Below are 17,621 nucleotides of genomic sequence, written 5' to 3'. Positions count from 1 at the left end.
TTTTGGTTTGGTCCTGTTAAGCATGACCTCAACTTCATCTTTGACAATCATCATGTTAGCCGCTATCAAATATCTCAAGATTTCAAGAACAAGCACTTTTAATGATCTAATAACAGAGAAGCGGTTATGGATCTTAATAGTGTTGTGTTGGTTTGTACCAGCCTTCCCGATGCTTATCAATGTGATTCTAGGAAATGTACTCAACAATTATATTTCTTTTGCCATCACCATCACCACAATCATATCTTTACCAGTGCTATACCTCATGATCTTATGTGTCTTCAAAAAATCAAGAAAACTGGTCGCCGTAAGAGCAAACTCAACAATCCAACGAGAATTGAATGCCCAAGTAACAGAGCGCATCTCTAAGAAGCTTGTGCGGCGCTCACTTTGGCTGATTGGTGTCTATTTCGCATGTACATGTTTAACCATTTTCTCACACACTCTGTATGCTTGTGGTGTGATTGAAAGCGGTTACTTATATCAAATAACCAATCTGATTTTTCTTGGGAATAGTTGTGCTAATCCCTGCATTTACATGTTCAAAGACAAAAAATCCGTATAATTGCAAAAGTCACTTTCAGAAAATTGCAAAAAGTTTCACTTTAGACGAAAATGTTTTAAAATAGCTTTAAAAGTTAAATGTAAATGTTTATGACTTGTATTTAGTGTTCTTTATAATTTATTTTATTTTTATTGCACTTAAACTGGGGTGCCAATTTCATTAACCCTTTCAAATATTTTTCCTCGAACCCCATCCCTCCCTCCCCCCCCAACTTTAATATCAACATTCACATTCACAAACTCTTTTGCTTTGACCTTAAAATTGTAAATATGGATAATTGGAGATAATTTGAAAAATTTCATCGGCCACCGCCTATGATTTGTAAATTTTTACTAAAATCAAGTATTTACCGATTGGCTCGTTTGATTTGACTGAAATTTGTTGTTTGGAAAAATTTGGTCCTTTGAGTACATGGTACTTTCGAGACCACTCTCTGTAAACTAAACATCGGCCCCCACTGGAACTCAGGAACTGTTGAAGCTTTTTATTTGAAACTTTCACCAGTGATAGATATTAACTATCAAGAGTTTGCCAAATTTAAGTTTGGTTAAATGTGCAGTGTGAATTTTACAGATCGGTCTTTATTTTACCAAAAATACTTACTTTCAGTATTACCCCTGGCTCTATTTTGCTGCAATATTTTTGTAAGTTTTGTCAGTTTAGGCAAAAATGGTAATTTGGAGCCGGTCTCTAAAATACACGATACCAGTAGTTGGCAAAAATCGACTCTTATCAACTAGCGGTGTCTCCTCAAATTTTGGGGGAGGTAATAAGAATAAAAATAACATTTAATTTAATAACAATAATACCGCCGTGTCGACTATCTTTTTCTCTCTGTAATTTGCACACTGCTACGTAACACGTTCAATCCACCGCCGAGCTCTATATAATCCCGGGTGGTATTTTTTCGATCCTTGCCTAACAGAATATTTGGTCGGAAATTTTTAATAGTGGTACCCCCTGATTGTTACCACTTCTTGCAAATTTTCCTTAAACTACAACTTGACCCACCGTGAGTAGTGCTACCATTAAGGTCCCACTTTTCTAAAAACTCCAATCAAATATGGCGTATGTAGCTTAGTCTAAGGTTTATAAAGGTCAGTGGTTACCCTCTCTTCCCAGCTGGCACACAACGTTGTTTCAACGTTGATATAACGTTATATGGACGTTGTGAACGTTAGATAAACGTTGAAACAACGTTGTGTGCCAGCTGGGTTATTCAATTTGATTTATTGATCGATAACAACTATCAAACCTTATAATTGGTGAAAGCTTTACATGGGTGAGATGTTTTCTGGTCATGATTAACTTTAGCTTTTGATTAAGCAAGAAGACTAAACTTTGGTCTGAAGTCCATTCAATACCAATCACTCTTAAATTGGAACCAACTCCTATTAAACTTAAAGAAAGACCTAAAAAATCTGTCTCCTCATATGTTTTAAAAGCAAATTAATAATTTTCTTCTAAACTGACTCAACTTAAAACATGTACACTAAATCAAAGCAAATACCCAGTCCAAAATCTTTGAAGCCCGTTAAGACTTTGTAGTTTTGATAGTTTATTATTGTTAGCATAATTGTTATTATTTTTTATTAGTTAATCTGATTCTTTATTATTTAATTTAGCTAGTTTTTTTCTGAATTTTCAAATATCTGAGTCCTCACCGTCCGAGTCCAGGGAACAGGTTGCCATCCCTCTGGTTAGACGTTCGCGTCTATTGGATGGTAATTTCCTGGCCTGCTTAATTTTTCTTAGTTTTATAAACTCCATTTTATCAATTTTCATATATTTTATGCATGCGAATAAATCACTTTTGATTTGATTGATTTGATTTGATTAGACGTCACTTTCAACTTTTGAAGTTTTTGCGGTACATTAAAAAGATAATAGACGTCATCTCAATGCAGTAGTCTTTCTTCTGAGGTCTAAATGAAATTCATCAAGGAATAACCTAGGAGCGCTCTTGTGAAATATAGAAGATACTGTGATGAAGTAACGTGACGAAGTAACGTGAATTATATCAAGTTTTCGAATCCTATTAAAAGTTGGGGCTTCAGTGTATTTCTTTACATAGAGTATGGTATTAAGCCTTGTTTATTTCCTGAAAAGATGAATCATTTACTAAGGACCGTAGTGCAGTGGTAGAGCAACAGGCTACGATGCGCAAGGTCGTGGGTTCATCCCTCGGCCGGGTCATACCAAAGATTTCGTACTTGGTACGGAAATAGTACTTGATGCCTCTCTCATTGATGCTCAGCAATTAAGAAAATGATCAAGGGTAAGTGAGTAGATAGCTATTGAAAAAGGAGCCTCCGGGTCCTCACTGACTGTGGTTGTAGACTTATTTTACTTACCAATAGACCTTTTCATAAATTACGTCAAGAATATCACTTGCCTCGTATTCAAACAATTACAACGGCGATTATGTCCTTTGAGATATTAAAAATGATTATTTTGTGAATAGAAAGTAGTTTTAATAAAATCCACTGGGAGTTAATCACCGTGGCAATAATTTCAAACCGAGGCAAGTGATGTTTGTGACGTAATTTATTAAAAGGTCTATTAAATTAACAGTCTCCAGTTTCCAATTTTGAATGGTTTATTTGATCGATTTTAATTTCTTTTCATTACAGGGGAAGTTCATTCACCTTCAGGATCATCAGGCTATGGAACAACAGGAGATGAAGGTTCGTAAAACATCCAAATAACGTCCATTAGATGTCCATAAGCTCTGGTTGAGACGGCCCACTTTTCGCCTTGCCTATTCTAACTGTGAATTAAGATGGGTAAAAATTTCGGCTGCCTAAAGTCAATGCATTGCCCTCTTTTGACATCAATGCAATGTCTTCTTTCAATCGTTATCCAGCAAAGATTTTGCTTGCCAAACTTTCTGTCCACTTTTTTGTCTACTATAACAATTAGAAAAGGCATGGCAGAAACTCGGCCGTCTAAGCTAGAGGTGACAGCCGTAAAACGTTACTTTAACGTTGAACGTTGAAACGGCCTTTTCCGCTGACAGTACATTTTATAAGCAGTACTTAAATAGCCCCTGCAAAGGCAGGAAATAATTTCTTCCGGGAGTTTTTTATATTTCCTCACTTTATGATGGGATGAGCCGCTTGAGCTGAATCCAACCATTGTTAGTTACGTGAGGGGTGATAATAAAGGGCCCCTACCACCTAGACTGGTAGAAAATAAGCTGAAGGTAGATAATATGTATGAATGCTTGATTGATGGCCGAATGGTCTGAGACGTCGTCACCACAACCCAGGGGTTCCCTGCTGGAATACCCATCCCTTACATTGTTCCGCCCAATCTGCTGTAAGCCAGATAGAAAACCTTTAATAACCAAAATACCGTATTTACCTAGAACAATCTAAAAGCTTCCTTAACAATCAAAAGCGTCAAAATTGCAAAAATTTGGATATTGCTGCGATATAGCCATTCTTTTGCAATTTTTTTTACGATTTTAGCACTTTTGATTGTTAAGGGCTCTGACCATAGTGAATTTTTCATAATTGCCGTGTTTAAAATGTGTTTTCTGACTGATGTAACCAACAAAACTATAGCAGGTTATACATTTTCTGTTAGACAAACTATTCCTGAATCTGAAAATTCAAAAATTGCATTGAAAAAATTTGATGAAAAAGAAAATGAAGACTTTTGCGAGGAAGAGTATTTCAACTTTGAAGAGCTTAGTTTCGGCAAAGAAAAAACATTTTGAAAAAATTTTCGCTGTAGATGAAGTATCTTTTACCGAAGGATAAAAATGTTTGCGGAAATTTTTTGTAAATGCTTCTTTGTCTCGAAATCTTCAAAATAGTAGTTTTTCATCAATTTTTCATCTGGATTTTGCTTAAAAGAACAGTCATAACTTTTGACACATCTTTTTAGAAAAATTTTCCGCAAAATTTAAAATAGTTCAATTCTTTGCGGACAGTTTGAAAAAAGTTCGAAACAAAAAGGGTAATTACCCATCAAAACTTAGCACTTTTTATAAAAGAAGGTGATGCAACATATTATTAACGTCTTTGTAAAGTTCATAACGTCCACTGGGCGAAATAATGTCTTTCAAATCGTCGGAAAGATGTAGGAAGGTCACATTTCCACACCTTTCGACAGAGTTGAAAGTTGGTCTTTCAACAAAAATTGGAAAGATGTGCACCTTACCTTTCAACATCTTTCGACCAGATCATCTTCCCATCTTTCCAAAAAAGTTGAAAGACGACCTTCTCAAACTTTCAAACAGGCTGGGAAAATGAAATTCCCAACTTCCTAATATGTTGAAATTTCATATTCTGACATCTTTCGACAGGTTTTAAAGTTGGTCTTTCAACAAGGATTGGGAAGTTGTGCACCTTACCTTCCAACATCTTTCGACCAGATCGTCTTCTCAAACTTTCCAAAAAAGTTGAAAGACCACATTCTCAAACTTTCAAACAGGCTTGAAAAATTAAATTCCTAACTTCCTAATATGTTGAAATTTCATATTCCGAAACTTTCTAAACACTTTAGAAGATGATTTTTGCTTTTTTCGAAATCTTTCATTAACAAGTCTTCAAAAGTAAATGAGAGATCTTTTAAATAATTTGTGTTTATGTGCGGATAAATTTTTTCTGTGACATTAAAACGAACAATTCATATATTTACAAAGCATAGAAAACAGAAAATATGAAACAAAATAGTACGGTAGTGATGACTTTTTGCTAAAAAATTAAGTAGTCTAAATAAAATAATTCTGAATGACAAATTACACGTTTTGTATAAGAACAATTTTATTAGAACACGAGGCTGAAATTTGGCCAAAACTTAAAAACAATTAAGAACAATCTGAGCCTCAGCTTTCAGAAATTATTAAAACACTAATTTCAACAGATTTTAACTGATTTTTAAGTAAAGAAACTAAGCGGCTAAGAACATCATAAGAACATTTAAGCCTGAAAAATTGCAAAAATTAAGAACAGCCCGGCCTGAGCAAGAAATTTACTGGTTCTTATAAAAAATGCGTGTAATTTCTATGATCTAATTTCATTTTCAATAATATAATAACTAATCTAAATTATAAGTTTTTAGAAACTTAGTCCATATCAAGGAATAGATTGGCCATAGGGCTTCAAAGGACATTAAAGGATACATTGAAATTTCTATAAGAATATGAAAAATATAAACATACTGTTAAATAAATTAAAAAATTATGCAAATCACTCTAAAAAGATGACACTATGAATAATGAAAGCTATCCCAAATAAATTCTTTTGTGCACAATTATAGGGGAGGGTAGAAAAACCATAAAGTACAAGTCATTATTAAAAACTGATATTAAGATGATTTTCCCAAAATGCCCTAGTCTGAATAAACGTCCCACCTACTTTGTAATTTTTTTTAAAAATTGTGGACTCCGACATTTTGACAAAATTAATTTCAGGGGTAAACCAAAAGTCTCTCCATTTTCTCAATTTAACATATTCTGGGATATTTTTGAATGCTTTTGAAGAATATTTTCAAACCTTAAACACATTATCCAACGAAAAATCTACACAGTAAAAGAAGCATAAATCTGAACCAGACCGAAAATTTTTAAACTCCACCTTGTTATTCAGACCTCCACTTTTATTAGATTTTGCAATATTTTATCATAATTTATAATATACTTGGGACCTAGAGTAGTCGAAAATGAAGGTTTTTAAGCCCTTTTCAGAAAAAAATCATAAAATTATATTACGGTGATATTTTCCAAAATTATGACCCACAATCTCACTCCAGTCCTCAGTTTAGTTGTTCACTTATTAGACTGAGGTTATTGTGCTATACAACACGTGATGGTACAGTATTGTCAATCCCTTGAAGATGGTACAGATTGAATCTTACAATTAAGCATTAAAGAGTACAAGAATAGCTTCTATCATTCAGCAACCGATTATTGCAATGAAAATATTACCAAGTTATTATTTTCGAAGTTGAAACGAACTACCACATGAAGCATATAAATATCTTGATTACATGGCAGCAACATACATTTTTGTTTTGCAGCATCGTTTTTCAAGTGCATTTCAAAATCAGCCAGTAACTGTCCTTACGTCATGACCCTAATAGAACAAATAGAAATTGAATCAGTATTGAAATCCAGGCATACAAAATGGTGTATAACTAAAAGAGGTTTGTAAAATTGTTGATAAGTTATTTACAGCTTTCAGTAGACTATAGTAGAAAGACCCTTTAGTAAGACAAATTATTCAGATTGTTTCTATTTCTAAAAACCTATTTTCAAAAATATTTTGAACTTAGGTCTGCTTAGGTCAAGACTTTGTGTACTGTAACAAAATTTTAGCTTCTTTTGATGTACAATGGAATAGTATCATCAATAGTCTTGTATTACTGGATTATATTACAAAAAATACTTACCGTGTTGTATTTTGTTCCTTGTTCAATGGATAAAATGAATCTATTTTCAATGAAATCCCCAAAACTTCAATGGCTCAATGTCGACACACATTCAATGTATCCTATAAACATGAAAGTTTTATGAAAATTTGACACACTGTAAAGCTTGCCACTTCAGAGTTTAAAAAGTAATTTCTCTGTTCTACACATTTATTATAAGCAATCAGGCTGCTAAGGCTTGAGGCCTCAAATTTGTCAATATTTTCCACTATCTCGAAAAGTGACAGCTGTTTTAGGTGATCTAACCATGGCCAACTATAGCCCTTTGACCCAATACACATAAATATGGTATAATATTAAGGGTATTCAAAGCAATTTTTTCAGAAAATGGACCAGAATGCTAAGTAACCCTAGGCCTGACCAGAAAATTGGAGTTGCTTATTAAAAAATGTGCATTTAATCATGTCATCTTTTTCAGTTCCATAGCGAAAACAAAAACGTCAACATTTCTTTGTTTTTAGACTAAAAAACTATGTCTAAAAGGCCTACCTTCAGCTATGTTATCATTTGATATTCCACGTTGAGTTTAATTTAACATCATTTTTTACTTCAACCATGTTATGACAAAATCCTCATCAATTCTAACAGGGAAGTCAGAATAAGAATTTTTCAAAATAAAATGATCTGACAGCTTGCATTCCAACCAACCAACTTTTATTTTATCTCCTGAAAATGGAAAGACAACTAGTTAAAACAAAAGTGACCAGCTTTGGTCCAGGGGGGTCAAGCAGTTAGTACAAGACATCATACCAGTTGGTACCTGGTGGTGTGTTATGTGAATTTGATTTCCTTACAAAAATCTTAAAATCGGTTTGCGGGTTGTCAGAGAAATTTATTATCTAAAATATTTTCTAAAATGTTGTAATCTCCTATTGAAAGATGAAAAAATTCAAAGGTTCTAAAGGGACCAGATATTATTTTATCTGATTATATTCTTTTTATCTGTCACTGTAACGGTCGAAAACCTATTTTCAAGGAAAGTACTAAGTGTGAGTGGTCCTAAATTTGACAGCCTTGCTTAATTCCAATCCCCCAAATAACGGGTATGAAAAAAATTCTATGTTTGCTTCAGATGCATCCGCGCAGTATATCTATATTGTTTTCATTTTAGTTTGTATCTTTGAAAGACCACGTCGGATTTAGGACCACTCGTGGTATGTGTGGTGATGATGTTACCAGCTTCTTAAGAAAAGGCATTTAGGGATCTTCAACAAAAAACTTTCGAATTTTTTATCGGCATTGGGCTGATAAGGGGTGGGGAGGGGGTCCAACAACATACCGATAAAAAAACAAGTATTGAGACGAAAATCCTTTCAGCCAATTTCTTTCTGATTTCGTCCACAAACTCCACTGAAAGCATATGATTTCACTTGCGAAGATGTGAAAGTTGGATTTGAAAAATTTTGGCTGATAAGAGCAAGGGGGGAGGGGGTCTGAAGCTTGAAATTTTTTGTCGAAGACCCCTTAGATGACATGTCTTGTACTAGCTGATTGACCCCCTACTTGGTTGATTATCAAGAAGAATTCCTGTATATACATTACACATTATAATAAATAAAAAATTGGTATTAAAACGTCCTTGGTGGAAAACTTTTGAAAAGGAGGCTTTCACCTAGGGGGTGGGCTACTGATCTAGACAGCCGACAGGGATGTGCCATTGGAGTTTGAAAAGTGAACCCTGTCAGATATGAATTTTCGGCAAAATTGGGACTCTGTCAGAATGAAAAAAATTTCCCATTTTCACCCTGAAAAGTGGCAAAAATTAATAAAAGTAGATGAAAAATTAAAAGATTTTCTGATTTCCACCCTGAAGATTGTCCAAAATAATCAAAAATCTAAATTTTTGGGAACCTGTCATATACCGTGAGATTGGGCAACTTGCATCAGTGGAGGCTAACATGAATAGCTCTCGAATGATTGACCTGGCTGGTTGGTCATTAAAATACAACATTAAATCAAAACAAAAATGGTAGAGTGGAGCCTAAAATCTACCATAGAGCCTAAAAATGGGACCCTGTCACCAGCAGCGAAACATACCCAACTTTGCCTCTAAGTGCCTCCCCCTGGCGCCTGGGCTGAAGTTTTTCAAAAGTAAATTGTTGTGGAAAATCCACATCGTCCACTGGGGGTTAACAGACTATAACTTGAACTACCCATAGCTTTGAAAAGCTGTGGTGTAGCCATGTGTATGTGTCTGTATAGTCATACAGACACATACCACACTTCAATCATACTTGCAGGGTTCAGACAGACCTTCGAAAATAAAATTCCCTGACTTTCCCTGAATTTTAATCAATTTTCAAAGGTTTTTTCCCTGAGAAATTCCTCATTTTAGCTATTTTTTCCCTATTTTTTCCCTGAGTATCAAACAAACCATAAAAGCTAAGCAGAGTCAAAAGAGATGTATCTTTAAACAAAAGGCACACAAATCAAATGGTAAACATAAGGTAAAAATTAAAGCTACAAATACTGCATATGAATAAACACTTTGAAACTAAAAAAACTTTTGAATCTGTTTTTTCCATTCATTCTTCAAAAAATAAAATTCCCTGAGTTTCCCTGAGCAGACTGGGAAAAAAAATTTTTTTCCCTGGGTTTCCCTGAGTTTCCCTGATTTTTCGGAAAATTTATCATATTTCCAGGTTTTCCAGGTTTTCCAGGGTATGTCTGAACCCTGTTGTTGTGTCCAGACTGGCGGCACTGGCAGACTGGACACAAAAAGTATGATTGAAGTGTGGTTGATAATTAGAAATATATAAAAAGGAGCTCACCTTAGCATCTTTTGATTCCCATTTCATATCTTTAGAATAAAGTTTCCATTTGCACTGCATTTTGGCTTTGCTTTGGTTTGCTGTCTTCCTCATCACACACACACACTGCTTCCACTCTACAGCTTCCATCCAGTTTCAAAATTACAAAAAGAAATTTTGCCGGCAATCATAAATCATAACATTCGAAAATATTCTAAGTTTTTTTCCGGGGGTTTCCAAAAGTACTTCCAATGATGTGGATATTATATTTACAGTATTTAACCATAAACTGTGTATGTAATACACTTAGAACTATTTCATTTTACAAGAAATTTAGATATTTTAGTATCTTCTTGTGTTTTAAACGTCAGAAATTATGCTTCAAATAGTCTTTTTGATCCCCGGTAATCATCAGTGCGGACTTTGGTTCGTAAACGTTTTGGCGCGTCCTTCTTTCAGCAACATGGAAAAACCAAGAGAAGTTCATCTTTCGAGAAGTTGAAAGACGTCGAAATACGAGCGTCGAAATTTTTGCTTTTTTTATAAGAAGAACCAGAAAATTTTGGCTGAGGCTGGGCTGTCTGGACTGTTCTTAATTTTTCGAGCTTTTTAGGGTTAAATGTTCTTACGATTAGTTTTTTTCCTTAAGAAATTAAAATGGCTTAAAATCTATTAAAACCCATTAAAATCAACAAACTCGTGTTCTTTTAAAATTGTTCCTATAAAAAAGCGTGTATTTAAAAAATATTAAACATTAAACATTAAACGTAAAAGTGTAAAAGTTCGCCTTTCGAAAAGTTGGAAGACGTCGATAAACGACTTTTCGACATCTTTTTGAAAATTGAAAGTTCATATTTCAAAACTTTTGAAATACAGAGAAGTTCATCTTTCGAAAAGTTGAAAGACGTCGATAAACGACTTTTCGACATCTTTTTGAAAAATTGAAAGTTCATATTTCAAAACTTTTGAAATACAGAGAAGTTCGTCTTTCGAAAAATAGAAAGTTGTTGGAAGATGAATTTTCAACAAAATTCAACAAACTTGTAAGTTCGTCTTTCCAAATCTTGGAAAAATAGAGAAGTTCATCTTCCTAAAAGTCGAAAGACATCGAAAGATGAGCTTCCAATATCTTTCAACACATTTGAAACTTCATCTTTCGAAAATTTTGGAAATTTGTCGAAAATTGATCTTCTCAACATCTTTCGAAAATGGAAAGACAAGATTTTGCCCAGTGGTCATTTTTGCAATTAAGCTCTTAATTACTCTTAAGGGGTTTGATTAAAAAGCAAGTTATAAAGGCAATTCTTTGTTAAAAGTGTTAAAGAATCTAAAACATAACTTTTATGTTCAGATACTAAAATCAATTTTCTGACTATGGTCAGAGCCCTTAATGGAGCGATTGAATTGTCAATGGTATGTACGGTACTCCCTTTACCCTTTCCGGACGCACGAGGAATGGGGTAGCCCATACCGGTTTATCTTGAGAGCCTTCCCAAGAACTCCTTCAGCTACCTTTTGAAAGAGTAGAACATTTTAAGTAAGATGGGTCCCTTCGAGGCGCCGTACCCACTACAACGATAGTCTTGAGCCGTGCGTAATATTTTGAATTTCTTTAGTTCGTCTGGAAAGGGTCAAATTATTTAGATTATCTTTAGATAAGGCCTATCAACCTATAGTATCGATTTTAATGAATTCCTTTAAAGGTTTTATTTTTACATAAGTGTTCCTGTTTCATATCAGACACATTTCATACCAGGAAAGTGTCTGCCTATTGTTATATTATGCTGATATAAGCAAAAAATTGTTTTTCTTTTCTTCTTTCTGACCAATCTTGCTACACATCCGTGTCAATCTATTGTCAATCTTTAAATTTCAACCTCTTTTACTACTAGACGTGATCCACGCGAGTACCATTGTTGCTAATCACATCAAAACGAAGAGTTTGGAGGTCGGTAATATCGTAATCGGTAACACCATACAAACACACCAGGGAGACATTGCGTACCATTTCCCTATTCAAGATTGCGATGAGTTCTTCAAAGAAGGTATACACAATAGACATTTTCATAAATTACGTCACAAACAACACTTGTTTTCGATATATTGCTATTGATTCCCAGAAAAGTTCAGAAAAAGTCGACTCTATATTAACAAAAGTAAAACTTGAAGGCTCGAGGCAGTCGTTACACTCAAAAATAATTTATAAAAAGGCCTATTCATGATATTCATCCTGTAATATTTTCTACGGGAACATTCTGAATCTTGCCAATAATGGCAGATTTTAAAAAAATTTTCCAAAGCGTAAATTTCTTAATTTGCCACTATTGTCAAAAAAAACCAGGGCGTTTCCCTAGAAAACATTACGTCATGATTGTCATGACTTCACTTTTCTTGAAATGTAACGTTTTCAAAATTGTCTTGCCATTGATATCAATGTTCGTGAGCGTTATACTTTTGGTGTGCAAGAATACCGTCTGCGAGAAATTAATTTGCTCTAAACTGTACTCCTAATTTTTTGCCAGGCGAAGTTATTGGTTTATTCCATTGTAAGAAAGAAAACAAAATGAAGATCAAGAAACTGACTGCAGCCACCGCTCCCAGTGCTTCACTTAAAGGTGTCATTACACGGTCACAATATCTGGAAGCCATGAAACCTAAAGACCCCAATGGTAAGTCGCTTTATAGCCTTTTTGTTATTCTCTTAGCGAATTGGCGGCCACCTACGCTGAAGCCCTTAAAGAGCGGACCAATCTCCCATCGGGAAGAAGGATGATAGTCGGGCTCAAGTACCCTTGAATGTAAGCCTGAAGAAATTCCTCTCACGCCCCCTAATTTGAACTTATCCCAAGAAATTGTTTTGTTGGAATGAGCACTCCATATTTGCACACGCTTTCCCTTTCGTGACTTTTCTTTGATATGTATAATGTGTTTCCTGTACCTGATCCCGTGGTATTATGCACTTAAGTCAAGTAAGTAAGTCAAGTTTCCTGTGCCATGGACCATTAGTTTTTGATTGGTCTAAATCACGACTGATTTAGGACAGCATACCTTAAGTGGATTAATTTTGGCGTGGATTTATTTGGCGAATGGCCGATTTTTGAAATTTTGACAGGGATTTAATTTGGCGATTTTTGACAAAATTTGTCAAATTCGCCAAGTTTAATTCCCGCCAAAATTTATTCACTTATGGTAATTATTTTTACCATTCTTCATCAAAAGTGTAGATAGAATAAACTCTTTTATATATTCCAGTGATGACAGAGACAATCTGTATGCTTGGCATAGTTCCTGTCAAAGTTCTTGGGAAAGTGAACGCAAACGACCCACTCTACGCGTCCAAAAGTGAACCTGGAGTTGCAGTAAAGATCCCACACTCTTTGAAAGTCTCTAGTTATGCTCTATTGTAACTTAATAATTTGAATAATGAACCGGGTAGCTCAGTCGGTAGAGCATACGCCTTACAATCGAAGGGTTGTGGGTTCGATCCCCGACCACTGCCAATTCAACGAATGAGTAGCTTCGATTGGGTTTAATGTAGGGGTAAGTTACTGGGGGCTAAGAGAAGATGTGGCGCTCTATCTCACTATTCGACCTCCCAGGTCTAGCTCAAATAGAAAAGGGGATAGTTTCCCTTACTCCCGGATCCGCCCACAGCCATCAGATAAAAATATTAACTTGCTTATTTAAAGGTTTTGCTTTTACATAAGTGTTCCCGTTTATATCAGACACATATTTCATATCAGGACAGTGTCTTGCTATTGTGATGCCTAAAATAATGTTGGATCGTTGGGCTCTGATGTAGAACTTAGCAATCCTCAATTTTAAGACATCAATATATCCCTGATCTGGATATTTAATAAATTGGACACTGGTGAGCTAGGCTGTTATTTCTAGTTCTTCTTTCAACATGATCTCATAATTATCTAGTTATAAGGATGAAAAATATTTTAGTTTCTCTGCTTCTCCTTCCGTAGCTCTGCCGTCTGATGTTTTTCGTGTCCACTCTCCGACTCCTTGGGAGTAAATGAATTTCGGTATTTATGGACTAGCTCTGAATAGGGTATTGAGAAGAATGGATCTAGAGCCTGGGGTCAATTGTCACACTGGACAAGTTGCAAGCGTGCATTCAGATGGTGAATTGCGGTTAGGCTTACTCACGAGTCCGAGGTTCATAAATGTTTTAGTGATACTGCTTGCGTCGCTGTATTGAAGGGCTGAATTGCGGTTTGGCTGACTCATCTGTAGTTCATCAATATTCCACATACTTCCCCCCTTAGATTTTACTAGTGTTAAGTATTTTACTAGTACACTGCCACATCTCCATCATTTGTTGAGTGACGTCCTCGTCACTAAATTTAAATCGTAGCAAAAAGTTTAAAGTGTATGAAATTCGTCACCATACACATTTTACATTTCAATTGTCATTATTTTCCAGTTTTTTTTTTCAAACTCGTTTTCTTCATGCGCACTATTTCATATTCATCATTTTCCAATAGTCTAAATTCAAAAGTGTACTTCACATTCTCTGAAGTACACTTCCACGCGCATCAAGTTTCTCAATAAAATATAACGTATCATTTTCTCGTTTTCTTCATTATTTATCGTCATCCATCAGCAATAAGTTAGTTCTATCCGGATTCGAACAAGTTGATTCCTGTTGCATGACAAAATAAATAGGATGTATCGCCATATTCGTAAAAAAATTAACGTGCTCAACTTGAGTAATGTCACTTGACCAGTGTCGTGAGACTACTGTGGGCTTTGCAGTCCCAATTACAAAAAAAAATTCATGTTCACGTTTTTACGAGTATTTTCCTCGTAATTTTCATCATAATTCTTGACAATCAAAACCATTTTCTATTAATCATTTTTATAAATTTCGTCTCTGCTACAGTTCATACCATTTCTTTTTTTTTTTTCTCAAGTAATATTTCAAAGTTCTGATGTGAAGTTTAGTTCTCTCCGATTCATTTATAATCAGCCTTTTTTTTTTCAAAAACGTCAATGTGCTTCTATTTACAAAATAATCCTAGAAAATATTAAATAATTTAGTGTTCATTTTACATAATGTAAATGAATTCCTACAAAATAAAATGTTAAATACTGAGTACCTGAAGTTAAATATTAGACTAAATATAATTAAATTTTAAACGAGCATACTTTTTTTTTTTCTATATAGTTTATACATAAAATGACTTCGCTCACACACAAAATAACAAAATGTCTTTTGAATCAAAGTCTCCCCATCCACAAAGGCCGGTCCGGCCATTCGTCATCAGTAAACATATCGATTTTTCCCCATCGGTGTAGGTCAATAATGTGGGGTTTTTCGCAATAAATTATTTTCCTTCTTGCATCTTGAGGTGGTGGGTTGTCATCCTTCCAATCTCGGATGATCGTTAAGTCATTTTCCATCAACGCCAGGTTTGAGACCTCATCCTCCTCCATTATTTTGACAATGAGGGTTCCAATATCCTTACCAAAAATGTGGACGATTGTCGGTTTGACCTGTTTCAGCCATCTTTTATACATGATGGGAGCTATTTTTAGCTGGCAATAGTAAAAATATACCCTTCTTGCAAGGTAGCCGTCCCACCACGTAGTTACATAATTTGGCGGATTTGTATGGTAAGAAGTAAGATCATTAGCTGCTCTCACTAGCAATCTACGTTGGTTTTCAATAGTCAGAGTTTTTGCAATCTTTTTCTGGAAGTCTCTAACTTCCATATCCATTAGCTTCACAAAGCATAATGTTCGTAATTTCAACGGACCCGATCCAGTACCTATAAATAGTTCCATAGCGATATTTTCACTCATACTCTATATACCCAACTCGACAAAACAAACAACAAAGTTCTTCAATGTACAGTAAAGTGAATTTTCAACGAAAAGGTGCAAATATATACAGTTCTTTTTCTTCTTTAAATTGAATTTTGGTTTAAATCAGTGTAGAATTCGAATACGGCATTTAGCATTTAAGCGTTTGTATTCAGCTGTGTCATTTTTATGTGTTGTATTCGATTTTGAGCTGAATATTCCCAATGCCATAACACCTTGTCTTGTTTCGAGGAAAGGATAAGCAATCTCTGGTATTGGAAATTCGAAAATGACAATGCGTTTTGTTCGACTAGATAGCACTTTTCCCGTTCTGAACATGATTCCGGTCTGTATTATTGTGGATGATCGAGTTAAGTTCATTTTTGTGACTGGAACAAAGTCGTCTTTGTAGAGGCTCAATCCGTATAACGTCGACGTAGCAACTGTCACCAGCAACGCAATGATCAACAAAACTCTCCATGCTTTAGAAATCCGACTAGGCTTCTCAAAAGAACCGGTCACAAAACTTTTCGATCTTTTGTTGCTCATTATAGTCTTCCTCTGGAAATCGATGATAGCTCCTTCCGTTTCTAGTATGTCCATCCCAATGACCACATCGGCTTCTAGGTCTGGAACGACGAAAAATTCATAGTTCGTGAGTGAATTTCGATCAGTGATACTGGCAGGAATGAACGCACATCCTTTGACTTCTATTGTTTCCCCTGTGGCTGAGTAAAGTTCTGTTTCAATGTCATTGGTCAAAAACGGTGCTATTTCTGCAGCCTCCCAGACCGCTTGATTTAGAAGCGTATGCGTTGATCCCGTATCAACGATTGCCAAAAAGGGCTTTGTTTCTCCTTCCATTGCCATGAATACTTCTGTCTTGATCCCACATTTCTTTTCTGTTTCTTCAGCAGATTTGCTTGAAATTGTTAGTACCTGTCCTTTTGGATGCTTTCTTTTTCCTTTTTGGTAAACGTACGTGAAAACATCTTTAGTGGATGGTTCTACTTTCACTGTGTCACCTACGCGTCTGAGAACGGGTTTTCCACAAGGTTTTCGGGAATGAAAGGTGTGTTGACGGTGATGATGGTGTCGTTGTCTCCTAGGTCTTCGTGAGATATTCCTTTCATCTGGTGGGTCCATAAGGTCTGAACTTTCTTGCTCTTGAGGTGAAAATTCCTGCTTAGTATCTCTTTTGCAAAATTGAACTTCGGTTCAAGTATACAAATCCACCAACCAGAGCGAGTAGTACCACCCATTTGATTGTTCCTCCAATTCCACCAAAGATGTTAAAAATATTTCCAATTCCTTTCCCAGCTGATTCCACTGCATCACCAGTAGAAGTAATGATATTCCCCGCGGCTGAACCCAACGAGGTCACTATCTTTTCATCCAAATTTCCAACTCCAGTTAAAACACCTTCAATACCGCTTCCTAGGGCTCCTATGATTTGGCTGGTACCTCCAGCAGCTGCTTGCAGGGATCCTCCAAGTCCAACTCCAATTCCAGTCAGGAGATCGCCATTTCCTCGTTCTATTTGTAACTGTTTGACCTCTTCCATTGCATCGTGTATTTCGGAGAATATATTTAACATCGAATAAGGAGCTAAATGTTGTGGTGGTTTTTGAATCATTCTGGCGTCGAATCCTCTTATCTTCTCCAATTTCACAAATTTGGATCCATGGAATTGCCTTTTTGTGTCTGTCTTCGTGACCTTACCTTCTTGATCAATTACATCGTATGAACCTTCATTGTTTTGTAAATACGTAATAGGGGGTCTGGCTGAGCAGTTGATTTTGTGAGATTTTTCTACTACCTGTCGATCCATAATTCGTAAAAATTTAACTTGGTTATGGTAGGGTGCTTTTACTGGAATATCGAAGTAACATGAATTTCCTACTCTTCGATTGGTGATCAGACGGTAGTTGGAAATTTTCAAACAGCGATGTACTTGAAGGGCTTCTCCGACGATGGGGACGGTGACTCCCCTCTCTTGGTGAATCCATCGGGCTGCAGTTGTAGGAAAAACTGCTATCATCCATCGT

General features: G+C 35.5%; 1 protein-coding gene and 2 long non-coding RNA genes across 3 annotated transcripts; 2 read left to right on the top strand and 1 right to left on the bottom strand.

Moving 5' to 3' along the window:
• The first annotated feature begins 22 nt into the window (after positions 1-22).
• Positions 23-565, top strand: LOC136819395 (adenosine receptor A1-like). The gene has a single exon (XM_067075628.1). The coding sequence runs from the start codon at positions 23-25 to the stop codon at positions 563-565; it is 543 nt and encodes a 180-aa protein (XP_066931729.1).
• A 5,383-nt stretch (positions 566-5,948) lies between these two features.
• LOC136819337 (uncharacterized) lies at positions 5,949-9,880 on the bottom strand. Its single transcript, XR_010848424.1, has 4 exons — positions 9,778-9,880; positions 7,496-7,672; positions 6,968-7,068; positions 5,949-6,651 (listed from the first exon to the last, which is right to left on the bottom strand). It is a non-coding gene; the product is annotated as an uncharacterized lncRNA (long non-coding RNA).
• Positions 9,881-11,656: 1,776 nt separating this feature from the next.
• Positions 11,657-13,112, top strand: LOC136819349 (uncharacterized). The gene is made up of 3 exons (XR_010848430.1): positions 11,657-11,801; positions 12,279-12,425; positions 13,009-13,112. It is a non-coding gene; the product is annotated as an uncharacterized lncRNA (long non-coding RNA).
• The last annotated feature ends 4,509 nt before the right edge of the window (positions 13,113-17,621 follow it).

The sequence above is a fragment of the Clytia hemisphaerica genome, unplaced genomic scaffold, assembly GCF_902728285.1.
Source record: "Clytia hemisphaerica strain Z4C2 unplaced genomic scaffold, Clytia hemisphaerica genome assembly, whole genome shotgun sequence".
Classification (NCBI taxonomy): Eukaryota; Metazoa; Cnidaria; class Hydrozoa; order Leptothecata; family Clytiidae; genus Clytia; species Clytia hemisphaerica.
Note: the sequence above shows the minus strand (reverse complement) of the source record. Positions and strands in the feature narration are given on the sequence as shown.